Consider the following 13,407-nt stretch of genomic DNA (forward strand, 5'->3'; position numbering starts at 1 on the left):
CCAGACCCGAAACGTCAGCTTTCCTGCTCCTCTGATGCTGCCCGGCGTGCTGTGTTCATCCTGCTCTACACCTTGTTATCCCAGACTCCAACATCGGCAGTTCCTACTATCTCTGAAAGAATACTAATAGGTTCTGTGTATTGAGAAAAATCTGCAAGATGGGTTCATAACGTTTTCCCTTCTTTCGTAGGGTAAGGGCATTGCTGACTAGTCCAGCATTTTTTGATCATCTGAAACTGCTGATGTGTAATGATCTGCATTATTTATCACTGCAGTCAACAGAGGGTAGGTACACCCACAATGCTGGCAGGAAGTTCCAGCATTCTCTCCCAGGGACAGTAAAGAAACAGTGATACAGTTCCAAATCAAGACTGTGTGCTGCAATAATTAAGAAGGGAAAAAGAATATTGGCTTTATTGCAAAGGGAATAGGGTATAAAAGTAGGGAAGTCTTGCTTTGACTATACAGGACGGCGACAAGACCACATCTAGAATATGGGTTCCATTTTGGTCTCCTTACAAGAGGGGTTTTTTTCCATTCAAAGTTGTTCAGCCATCATTCACTCGGTTGATTTTTGAGATGAAGTGAGTACCTTGCGAGGAAAGGCTGTGCATGTAAGCAGTATATCCACTGCAGTTCTGAAGAAGGAAAGGCAAATTTTTTTTGAAACATAAGATTCTAAAGGGATTAGATAAGGCAGATGCAGACAGAAGGTTTTCAATGGTCAAAAGGAGTTTGAGGGCTATTGCAGCCAGGCACAAAAGTGAATTAATACCAACATCAGATCAGTCGTCATCCTATTGAATGGTCTACTTGTGCTTGGATCCCTCATGTTTTTACAATTTAACTGATAATTGCTAACCCATTTGAAAATAGGTACTTCAACCAAGAAAGTTTGGAAACCGCTGATTTATAGTACATAGCTGCACACAAATTTACTGCAATGTATAGGGGATCAATATTTCACAAATAACCCATTGGCTGTGAGACAAATTGGCTAGTTCTGATCATATGAAAACAGTTAAAGAGAACAAGGATCTTGCTTTTCATGCAACTATACATTGTCTCCATTAAGGTGGGGGGGTACATATTTGATGCAAATCAGAAAAATGACAATTTGAATGCAATTGAAACAACTGAGGAAATGCATTCGGATACCTGACTAGCTGAAACAGACTACAGTTGCAGGGTGGTGTCGTTACAACTGCACAAGACACTGTAGCTGCAACACTGCTGGCAGTTCTGTTAATCCCATGCTAGGTAGGAGGTCATCACACTTGACGGGACTTACAAAGGTGGTGTTATCAGCAATGAATAAATTTAGCTAAATTGGAATTAGGAAAATTGGAAAAGCTATTATTTTCTTTCAAACAGTAGAGACTAATGGGAGATTTAATTGAGGTGTTTGAAGTTTGAGTTCCCTTGTGAATAGGAAGAATCTATTTCCCTTAGCAGGGAGGTCAATAAGCAGAAGGTCTAGATGTAATGTAATTAGTAGAACGATTGGAGGACAGCTAATGGAGATTTGCTTTCACTCAAAGGATGATGGGAATCTGGAACTGTTGAAAGGGTGGTAACAGCAAAAACCCTCGCTGCATTGTTATGAATGGGAGGCTACATGTTTTAAATTGTCTTTTAATTTCAAGATCAATTATGGTAATGGAGAAGGGCATGTGATTCACAAGGGAAGTAAATGATATGGGGCATACGCAAGAAAGTGCTATTAAAGCCACAAACAGCTCGCTCAAGTCCTCTGTGGTTAAGGCAGCATATGGAAGGAAGTAGCCCACTCCTGCTCCTATTTATTACAATCTTATGGTCTCCTGACTGTCTACTATTTCTGGCTGGAGACAAACCAGTGATCTGGTTGTCCAAGGGACAAGAGCCCAGGCCAAAACCTATTTACTAAGATGCAAAATGTAACTCCTGGGCACAAAAGAGAAGGCAGCTTCTCTTACTGTTTGAAAACTTAGGGGCAGATTTTCCACTGGTCAGACAGTTACTATGCCACTGCAGATGGGAGTTCCACTTGGGAACCTTGCAGAACCCCCTTTGTAGCAGACTCTGAAGGAATTGCCTGGGAAATTGAATACTCCACTAGGCAACTCTTCAACATTAGGATCGCTCCAAAAGTCTTCATCTAAATTGGAGACTTGGAATAGTTCGATAAAATTAAAATATCTACGCAGGAAATGTTAAACTATTCATGTCTAACAATAAATGGACCCTATATTTAACTATTTCACACTCAACTATCCTCATTATTACAAAAAGGACATGTCATTATAATTAAAAGCTTCTCACATGCTGTGAATTACTCGAGATGCATTGACAATATTAGAACCTAACATGTAACCATTAAACTGCGTACTCACTAGGCTCTTGAATGTGTGTTTGGGGTGATGGCTTTTGGCAAAAGTGTGCATCAGTTATATTTTTGAAAAACTAATTTATGTCTGTTGTCTTGCACCGATTTAAATGCTCTGGTGCTTAGGAAATTAACGATTTCCCCATGTGTTGTGGTTTTAAATTGAATGGACTGATAATGATTGAAGATATTTATTCATTATTATAATGCTGCTTCTCTACGAGTCCAAATATAGTAAAATTATTTTCCTGGGTATCACCTAATAAAGGATTTAGTAAGAATGAAATAAAAACAGATGTTTTTCCTGAAGTGTCCTTGGTCAATTTTATCCCAAGAACTGAACTATGGTTTGAAAGTTAGAGGTGAAATAACTTAAAATTCACTTCAATTTGTGTCAAGCAATGGACCAAACCTGTCCATAATTCAGCACCTTAGGCACAGTATCAAAACAGACTATGCAGGATACACAACATTCTAGGTTTGAGTGAAATATACAAGTGCAGTTAATCAAATTTGATTTCAACAACATTAAAGCTATTCACACTCTTATGCCACAAAGATGCATGCCTGATTCAGGTGGGCTCGGAGATTACTGGAATAAAAGTTACATAAACAAACAAAAAAGAGACAATAAGCCAGGAAATATCCCATGCAAGTCCCCAAAATCAGTCCCCATGTGAGTATGGTGTGCTCAGTAGGATTTATAAAAATAGTCATTTGGTTTTTCCAGCTTTCAAAAAGTAACAACATAGGAGATAGATCATACTTAAACTTCAGATTGGGGTATAGTGACTTCCCAATACCACAAACATTGGGAAGCAATTGCCTGCAGTGTGGTTTGAAAACACAGCCTAGACTCATTCACATCTCCCTACTGAAAGAGTTTGTTCCCCCACACAGCTTTTCAAATGGTCCAGTTAACGGAGATCAAAACCTCCACAAGAAAAGAAAGCAAGTATGTTAACATGCCCAACTTTTACTTCACAAAAAAATACTAACCTGCCCCTCTGACGACAGGTCTCAGTTTCCAGAACTTGAACAGTAGAGGTAAAATTTTAGTTAGCTACCAGGAACTGCAGTAAGCCACTTAACAACCAATAAATTACTCACAATTGCAGACTAATCGAAATACATTATAACTATTATTTTCTTGACCCCTCCCCTTCCAACTACCTCAAAACAAAATGATTCTTGAATATTAACCAACTTACCCAATATCAATGAGAGGTGGCTTTTCACGCCCTCTTTTGTAGCAAAGATGCATTTCTGGGCTTTTCAAACTCCCAAAATTCAAGTTTGCCTGAAGTCCCGTAGGGGTAGTTTCAATACAAGTGTAACCTTCTGGTACATTTTCTCCTGCTGATTTGATGATGACAGCAAGATCTGTTATTGGTGCTTTTGGTCCTGTTGACTTAGTCTCTGATATAGTGATTTCTTCCTCCAATGGCGTAGATGTGTCAGTTAGGCCTGCAACTACAAAGTAGTCACTAACCCTGGGGCCTTTATCGTCAATCATGGCTGGTTTTCCTAAGAGAGGACGAAAGCAGAAACTTAGCAATTCTTCACAGTACGCGAGTAGACAGTATAAAGATACATATAATTTCTACCATTTTAGATGAACATGGCAGCTCCTTGCTTTTAAAATCTGAATTCTTTGTGGTGCAATTAAGATGGTTTGTTTTCAGCTGTGAAGGCATTTCACTAATTACTGTCAAATTACTTTTCAAATCTCTCATAACCAGACGGCATCTAAACTGTTTGCGCTATATTCCAGTGAAATTTTTCCCTCCAAGGGACCATAATTAATAATATAGGTGACAATTAAATGCCAAGAAGCCATCAAAGGGCCAAACGGCCTACTCCTGCACCTGTTTTCGATGTTTCTATCTAGATTGAAGTTGTACATTGAGCTTTCAACAAAGTGGTAGCTTTTTTTTTTATTCATTCATGGGATGTGGGCATCACTGGTTAGGCTAGCACTTATTGCCCGTCGTAATTGCCGAGAGGGCAGTTAAGAGTGAACCACATTGGGTCTGGAGTCACATGTAGGCCAGACCAGGTAAAGATGGCAGATTTCCTTCCCTAGAAGGCATTAGTGATCCAACTGAGTAATTCCAACAATCGACAATGGATTTCATGGTCATCATTAAACTCTTAATTTCAGATTTTTAATCTAATTCAAATTCCACCATCTGCCATGGTGGGATTCGAACCTCAGTGCCCAGAATATCAACTGGGTCTCTAGATTAACATTCCAGTGCAAACACCACTAGTCTACAGTCTAAATCACAGTTTACATTCCCTTCCCGAGCTAGCAATTGTTGCACTGAAGCCATTCTACCCTAGATTAGATAGCTCACTAGAGACTGACAAAAGACCCAAGGTTGCCTTGATCAAAATCGTTTAAGTACAGAACATTCCCCATCACCTAATATTTCTGAGAGCTATTTGCAATTATATAGCTGTGTCTATTTCAGTTTACTCTGTATGCAAGGTGAAATAGATTCGCAAGTCTGAAGACACCTTGCCAAGGCATGCAAAAACGAAGAGAGGGATGGCAGCGTAAAAATCACTTCAGAGGAACTGGTCGAGTTAAAGAAGACCAAAAAGCTTTTCACGATAGAACTGTCTTCAAAATTTCAGATAAGGTCAAATTTTGTTGGCTGACTGAAATACATCAATCCTCAAACATCTTTAGACGCATTGCAGCTGGAACAAAGTGTAAACCTAAGAATTATTGAGTAAGAAAGTAATTCTTACATTTTTTTTAAAAAATAGTTTGTCAGCCTCCAGGACTTCAGAAGTGCAAAAAAGAGGGGACAGAGAACCAGTAGGGTTCAGCTGCAAACAACCAATTCCCAAATGGATAAGAAACAGAAATGACACCACAGGAAAACAGTTAAGTGACTGGAAGCAGATTATATGAAAGTTGTAAAAGTGGAGATAGATAGGTTGTTCAATAAAAGGTTTAGAGACTTTTGGGGGTAGGCAGTAATGTGGATCTCACTGAAAGAAAGAGCAGACTCAAGGCACTAAGTGGCTGACGACATTCATTTGTGTGCTCTTGCCCTCTAACAAATTGTTATCTAACAACTGCACTGAATTTTGATCATTTTCAGCTCAGTCCTTCCAAAAACTTCAACACAACTGATCCCATAAAGGTCACTGCAAAACACGTGGCTGGATTTAATCCACAAAGGTAGACTTACACACGTACAAATTTCTCTTGATAAAACCTTCCCAAGCCAAAGAAATCTTTAGGATTTATTTAAAACATGCCTTTCATAACTAACAGATAGTAAGAACTGCAGATGCCGGAGTCAGAGATAACAGTGTAGAGCCGGAGGAACACAGCAGGCCAGGCAGCATCAGAGGAGCAGGAAAGCTGACGTTTCGGGTTGGGACCCTTCTTCAGAAAAATTCAGATAAAAAATCTAACATGTTAGAACAGCCTCTAAACAAGAGATTTACTTCTATCTACCCCATTGGACTGTTGCATCAGTACAAGTGATACTCCTGACCATTGACTAATTTTGGGAAATGGCCCAAATTTACCTGATGGTACCAATTCCAGATCCTCATAAATCCTCAGTGAAACTACTGTCCAACTGGTAAAGGTCTGATCCCTCCGCCATCTCTAATTTTCATACTGCATGCCCAACATCCAGTATTCGATGACCAGAAATCTAATTGTCCAACGTAACCCCAAGTTAACTTATTGACCCCAGATCCTAATACCCTGGTTACCTCCTTGTACCTGCGTAGCACTGCCTCAAGGTCCATCTACAATGGAAACCCTTAACCAGGCCTCGGTTATTGCTAGATATAACTACTCAATGTTCTTCTTGCTGGCCTTATATTTTGTATGCTTATAAATTTCAGCTCATCAAAACACTAATACCCATATCTTAACTCATACAGCATCCAGCTCATCTTGCACCCCTTAACTGCGCTGCGCTTGCTCCCGGTCTGGCAGCGATTCAATTTTAAAAAGCTCATGCTAGTTTTCAAATCCATCCATGGTCTCCCCCACACCTGCGGTTAACCTCCTCCAGGCCCGCATTCTTCAGACCATGAGATAGCAAGAGCGGCCAATGCTGGAGTCGGAGACAACACAGCAAGTCAGGCAGCATCAGAGGAGCAGGAAAGCTGATGTTTCGGGTCGGGACCGAGGAAGGTTCCAGACCCGAAACGGCAACTTTCCTGCTCCTCTGATGCTGCCTGACCTGCTGTGTTCCTCCAGCTCCATGTTGTGTTGCCTTCTTCAGATCATGCCTCTTTTGTGCAGCCTCATTTCAACACCAGTGATTGAATTTTTAGCTGCCAAAGCCCAAAAGTCAAAATTGCCACTTCCTCATTTCTCCTCAAAACCTGGCTCTGATCAAGCTGTTGTCTATCTGCCTGAATCTGCTGGAAGTAAAATGAGTTTCATTCACAGTTCTTTAAAGCGCCTTACGGACACCCTGCAGTATGTTAAGATGCCATGTAAATACAAATCTGTATTATTTAGATGGTGCAAACAGTATTTAATTTCCAAGCATTTGACTTTACATATCATCATTTCCTAACTTCTTCTCGGGCAATGTGCAAAGCAATCCAGTGGAGGCACAACAGGCTTGTTAGTTTTCATACAATTCAGAAGAGTGATGGCAACATATTCATATCATTGCAGACATCAGGCAATATAAATGAAACAAAATTCTTGAAGGGTTTGATCAGGTAGGTGCTGCAAGGTTTTACCTGGATAGGGAGTCTAAATCTTGGGCTCATTGTCTCGGAATAAGAGATCAGCCATTTTATGACTGAGGGAGGAGCAAAAACCTGAAGGGTTCTGAACATTTCCAAAAGTATACCAGAGCCTGCCTGGTCACAGGATATTTTCAAATCAGCCATTGGCAGAGTCCAAGTGAGTTTTGGTTACTAAAGGAATCAAAAAATAAGGACAGCTCGACAAACATACATGAGGTAGAAGATCAATCAAATGAACCAGCATGCTTGAAGGGCTGAAGAGCTCACTCTTGCTCATTTTTCATGTCCTTAACCATTTTACCTTCCGTTGATGCTACCCAACTTTGAGTGTTAGAAGCATTTTTTTTGTTTTAATTTAAATTTGGGATTGGTTGCTCACTTCGTTCATCATGATAGAACACACATCATACAAGTGCACTTTGAGTCCTGTTTCTTATGAACATAATCAATTCAATGTGCCTTTTACACTGTGCCAAATATTTTCAAGGCATGGGGGAGAAAAAAAGTAATAAAATAATATTAAAAGCTAGTTGAATAGTTAAAAATCACAGGAAGTATTTGCCACTTCCTGCTTCACTGGAAGCCATCATACCACATTTTACACTGGCATACTTAAACTGGAGAATCTTTGCCATTCTTAGAACAACGACGAAGAATGCTCAATCCAAAACTACATCGGTTTCTCAAAAGAAAGAAATAGCAAAAAGGATTGTTTTATTTTATATTTGCTTCCGGTTTACTCTTCGTGTGTTTGTTGGGAGTTGCAATCAATTACTTGAATAGTTCAGGGCCTATTAAAACTGATATTAAAGGGAGAAAACGAAACTTGAAACATAAACCAAACTGGCCATAAAGCAAGACACATCATAGTACAGTCAATGTCAGATGTAGCATTAAACATTTTAACATCCTCAAAGAATGCTGCAATGTGTTTCACTTCATATTGTTGCTATTTTTCAATCACAAGATTAAAAACTAGCATTTTTTAAATATACGCATCACCGTACAACACTGGCCTTCAAAGAAAGAATACATTTCATTAACCCATGATACATGCTCTAGTGATTAAAATATTCCCTAAAATAAAGCCAATAGCAAATGACTTTGAACAGTGGAAGCCACAGAATAGCATTTATTGGGATTCAAACATGCAGAAGTGTGCTTTATAAAATCAAGCCCCAAAACCCAAATGCGTAAAAGGTTACACTTCGATCAAATCTTCACGTTCAAACCAGAGGACAACTTACTATCTCAAACTAAGCTTAGGATGACCAAACATCATGGTTTTGCCAGCATAATTCAGGTTTATGACTAAAGGTTCCTGTGTCTTGTCAGTTTTCTCCAGATTGCACAAATATCCGAATTCTCAGCCTTCCTCTTCGACCAGGCCTTCATATTCCCCAACGTTTGGCAGAACCAAAATAGAAGCACTTCTCCAACTATGTGACACCCTGGCAATTCGCATACCATCCACTCTTTGTCCATTAAGATGCCACAGCAGAACAGTCCTGCATGCGTACACGAAGACATCCTCCTTCCTCATTTCATCAGAATGTTCCAAGATACCAATCAGCAATTCTGGAAGGGACCAGTTGGAGAAACACTGATTTATAGGGTTTTTCAGTGAGTCCCAGATTTGACTTTGAAATTCTGGTCACCCTAATCATGCTGTTGCACGTAGCTGTACAGGTCAGGGTTGAGTTTAACAGCAGGGATTGCAATCATCTTACACATGGCTGCTTTGAGGCTGGGCATTCTCCCTACAATTTGATCAATGTTTTCACAGGTACAATGCAACAAGATTGGCCAGAGGCCCTTCAGTTTGACAACCAGGTAACAACCACGAGCAGGACCAGGTTTTTTTTTTTACCCCTTCACCACAATGCACTTTTGCAAAGGTAAATCCTACACACACTACTCACTAAACATTAAAAACAGACACTTTCCTAAGCTCACTGTTAAGACAACCAGTTGAGGTAATCAAGCAGCTATTCTAGGTTTAAATATATTAGACATACTTCACCCTGACCAATACATCTCTGCAATCCAATTAAAACTCAGTTGGTCAAAGGACAGATTCCAGATAGCCAAGAGCTGGTTTAAAATTTTGTATGTATTTTTTCACCTTAGCCCTGTTGCCTAGAGAAGGACGGATTTTAACCCAGGTTTTTGCAATTAGATTGCAGTTGGTCTTATCTCATTGCTTTATTTATCCCCACATGTTGCATCAAGTTTTTTAAAAAAATATATAGCCATTGACAACAGTTGATCTACTATATCCATGACAAAATCTATTATTTAATTTCCCCTGGCCTCCACCCAACCACACACTTTCTATTTGTCTTTTCATCCTTCCATTGGCTAAGAAACTTTTATCTTTCTTCAGCTATGACAAAATAATTCAACTTGAAACATTAACTGTTTCTCTCCACAGACCCAGCCTCTTCAGATTTTGTAACATTTTAATCATTTTAGATAGGAGTCTTACTTGAACCAAATCAGATACTTCAGAGAAAAGGTCATAGCATCATACAGAACGGAAACAGATCCTTCAGTCCAATCTGAAGCAATGGCCTAGTGGCATCATCGCTGGACTGTTAATCCAGAGACCCAGGTAATGTTCTAGGGACCTGGGTGTGAATCCCACCATGGCAGATAGTGGAATTTGAATTTTAAAAAAAAAATCCGAATCACCATCCTTACGTGGTCTGACCTGCATGTGACTCCAGACCCACAGCAATGTGGTTGACTTTTAAGGATAAGGGAAGAGTGATAAATGCTGGCACAGCCAGCGACACCTACATCCCATGAATGAAGAATAAAGATACAGTCCATACTGACCAGGTTTCCTAAACTGAACTAGTTTCAACTGCCTGTGTTTGGCACATATCCCTCTAAACCCTTCCTATTCATCTAACCCCCGCCCCCAATACGAAAAAGACCTTGGCTATTCAACTTATCTATGCCCGTCATGATTTTCTAAGTCTCCAAGGTCACTCCTCAGCCTCCAACAATCCAGGTAAAAAGGTCCCAGTCTATCCAGCTTCTCCTTCTAACTGAGACCCTCAAGTCCCAGCAACAGCTTTCTAAACTTTTTCGTACCCTTTCTAGTTCAACAATATCCTGCCTACAGCAGGGTGATGAAGATTGTACAAAGTATTCTAAAAGTGGCCTGACCAACTTCCTGTACAGCTGGAACACAACATCCCAACTCCTATGCTCAATGCTTTAACCAATGAAGGCAAGCATGCCAAATGCATTCTTCACCACCCTGGTTACCTGTGATGCCACTTTCAAGAAACTAAAAACCTGCTCCCCTATTTCAGTCTGTTCAAGAACACTCCCCAGGATTCTACCTTGGAGTGTATAAATCCTACCCTGGTTTGCCTTACCAAATTAAACACCATCTGCCACTCCTTAGCCCATTGGCCCATCTGATCAAGATTTCATTGTCTCTTAGATAATCTTCCTAACAGAACACTATAACACTAATTTTGGTGTCATCTGCAAACTTACTAACTATACCTCCAATGTGCTCATCCAAATCACTGATATAAATGACAAACGACAGTGGACCTACAAGAGATTTCTCACGGCCCACAGCTAGTCACAGGGCTCTAATTCAAACAACCCTCTACCACCACCCTCTGTCTTCTACCATTAAGACAATTTTGTATCCAACTAGCTATCTCTCCCTGAATCCCACATGATCGAACCTTCCTAACCAGTTTACCATGCAGGACCTTGTAGACAACGTCTACCACTTGCTCCACCTTCATCTATCTTCTCGGTAATCTCTTCGAAAAAAACTCTGATTTGAGACCTGATTTCCCACACACAAAGCCATGCTGACTATCCCTGATCAGTCCTTGCCTTTCCAAATGCACGTATATCTATGTTTATGTTTATGTTTATGTGTCGACTGACCTTGTATCAAAATATTGCTAACCATGCTTTTACTTGGTTTACTTGTACATGGCCAAAATTCTGAAATTATTATTAGCACTTAAATGGTTCTCTCACAGATGATGCCAAGCAGTTGTCACAAAAAACATGAGACTTCAGTCAACTATAATTGGTTCATCTCATTTGGGAGTGACAATATATTTTACTTTCAATTAGCACACCAAGTCACTTTAGTCACAGTGGGTAAAAGAAAAACATTGTGTGTGTAATGTAACAGAGCCTGCTTTTACAACAATGCTTACTTTAAATCAGAAATATTTTGCTTGGAAACTTTGGGTGTTTTCAATTAGCATCAAGAGCTGAGGTGATGCCACAGGTTCAAATGTGTGTGCACAGATGGATCACTGCTGCCATATTTAATGGCGGTGGAAATAAACTTTAAAAAAAACAATAAATTTGCAGCCACTTAACTGCAACTAACAATGCACAAAATTAGTTTCAAAGCAGGTTTCCTTGCTTGGTACACTGTAAATGTTGTCCCTTATAGTTCATTTTCCCAATGAGTCATCAACAGTACAGACTCAGTGGTTTTCTTCATTTCAGTTGTTTTAATGCAGACATTTTTGCATGTTTTAAAATAAAGGGCTTTTTTCCATAATTATGCTCATGTTTAAGAACACTAACAACTAGAATGGACGAGTAAACTGAAAGTCCTATAGCAGACGGGTTCCAAACAGTTTTGATTCAAAACATTTTTTCTAGGATTTTTGTATTTTTGTAAAGAAAGTAAGCTACTTACTTGGATTCATTATTATGTGATGAGAAACAAGAACTGCTGTGATCATATACTTTTGCGGCAACATTTTCAAATTCAGACATCTGTCTAACTGATGCGATCATAGGATCCAAGACAGATTTAAGAATTTTGTACAGTTTGAATATTATGGAATTACTCATGATCTAAAGTAATTTGATTAAATTTCATTTGAAACCACATCCAGCAGCTACATACTTCAGTGGCTTGGAGACACAAACGTTGTAGGAGAAATAGATTTATTTATAAAAATGCTACATTTTACATTTAGACAGTGACTGTTTAACAACTTAAATTTATACAATATCTCTAACATAGCCAAATGTCCCAAGGCACCTAAACAGGAGTCTTGCCAAAATTTTACACTGACAAAGGAGATACTAGTGCAGATTCAAACACAAACAATGAACAAGAGTAGGCCACTTGGCCCTTCCAACCTGTGCTGCCATTCAATAAGATCATGGCTGATCTGATTTTAACTTCAACTCTATGTTCCTATGCATCCCAATAATCGTTCATCCCCATTGATTGGACCGCCTCATCGGAGTCAGGGAGAGCCCCAGTGGACTAGAAAGTGGCAAATGTAACATCCCTATTTAAGGAGAGAGGAAGGCAGAAGACAGGAAACTACAAGCCAGTTAGCCTGACCTCAGTCGTTGACAAGAATTGAGAGTCCATTAATAAGGATGACACTGCAGAGGACTTGGAAGTACATGGTACAATAGGGTGGAGTCAGCACAGCTCTGTCAACTCGAGGTCAGGCCTGACAAATCTGTTAGAATTCTTTGAGGAAGTAACGAGCAAGTTAGACAAAGGAGAGCTAGTGGATGAGATCTATTTGGATTTCAAAAAGGCCTTTGACAAGGTGCCACGTTGGAGGCTGCTAAATAACAGCCCACAGTGTTAGGGGCAAGGTGCTGGCATGGATAGAGGGTTGGCTGACTGGCAGAAGGCCGAGAGTGGGGACAAAGGGGTCTTTTTCAGGACGAGGGCTGAGGATTAGTGGAGTTCCGCAGGGATCTGTCTGGGGACCACAACTATTGACATTATATGTTAACAATCTCAGTGAAGGAACTGAGAGCATTGTTGCAGATGACACAAAGATAACGAAACAGACATTTACCGTTCAGGAAATGAGGAGGTTCCAGAAGGATTTGGACATGCTAGGTGAGTGGGCAAAAAAGTGGCAAATGGAATACAATGTGACAAAGTGAGAGGTTATTTATCTTGGCAGGAAGAATAGAGGCGTAAACTATTTTCTAAATTGTTAAAGGCTTCGGAAATCTGAAGCACAAAAGGACTTGGGAGTCCTAGTTCAGGATTCTCTTAAGCTTAACAATGCAGGTTCAGTTGGCAGTTAGGAAGGCAGATGCCATGTTGGTATTCATTTCATGAGGGCTACAGTACAAGAGCAGAGATGTACTGCTGAGGCTGTCTAGGCTTTGGTCAGGCCACATTTGCAGTCTGGTCAGCAGTTTTGGGCCCCATACCTAAGGAAGGGTGTGTTGGCATTGGAGGGGGTTGACAGAGTACTTATAATGATGAGGAAGGGTCACCGGACCTGAAACGT

At 40.0% G+C, this 13,407-nt stretch overlaps 1 protein-coding gene across 1 annotated transcript in view; it reads right to left on the reverse strand.

Moving 5' to 3' along the window:
• The window catches only part of dennd4c (DENN/MADD domain containing 4C), a 135,232-nt gene that overhangs the window by 84,226 nt on the left and 37,599 nt on the right, over positions 1–13,407 (reverse strand). Inside the window, exon 3 of the mRNA XM_048619579.1 lies at positions 3,580–3,895. Within this exon, the coding sequence (XP_048475536.1) occupies positions 3,580–3,895 (316 nt within the window). The remainder of the gene's footprint in view (positions 1–3,579; positions 3,896–13,407) is intronic.

The sequence above is a fragment of the Rhincodon typus genome, chromosome 3 (assembly GCF_021869965.1).
Source record: "Rhincodon typus isolate 14 chromosome 3, sRhiTyp1.1, whole genome shotgun sequence".
NCBI classification, from domain to species: domain Eukaryota; kingdom Metazoa; phylum Chordata; class Chondrichthyes; order Orectolobiformes; family Rhincodontidae; genus Rhincodon; species Rhincodon typus.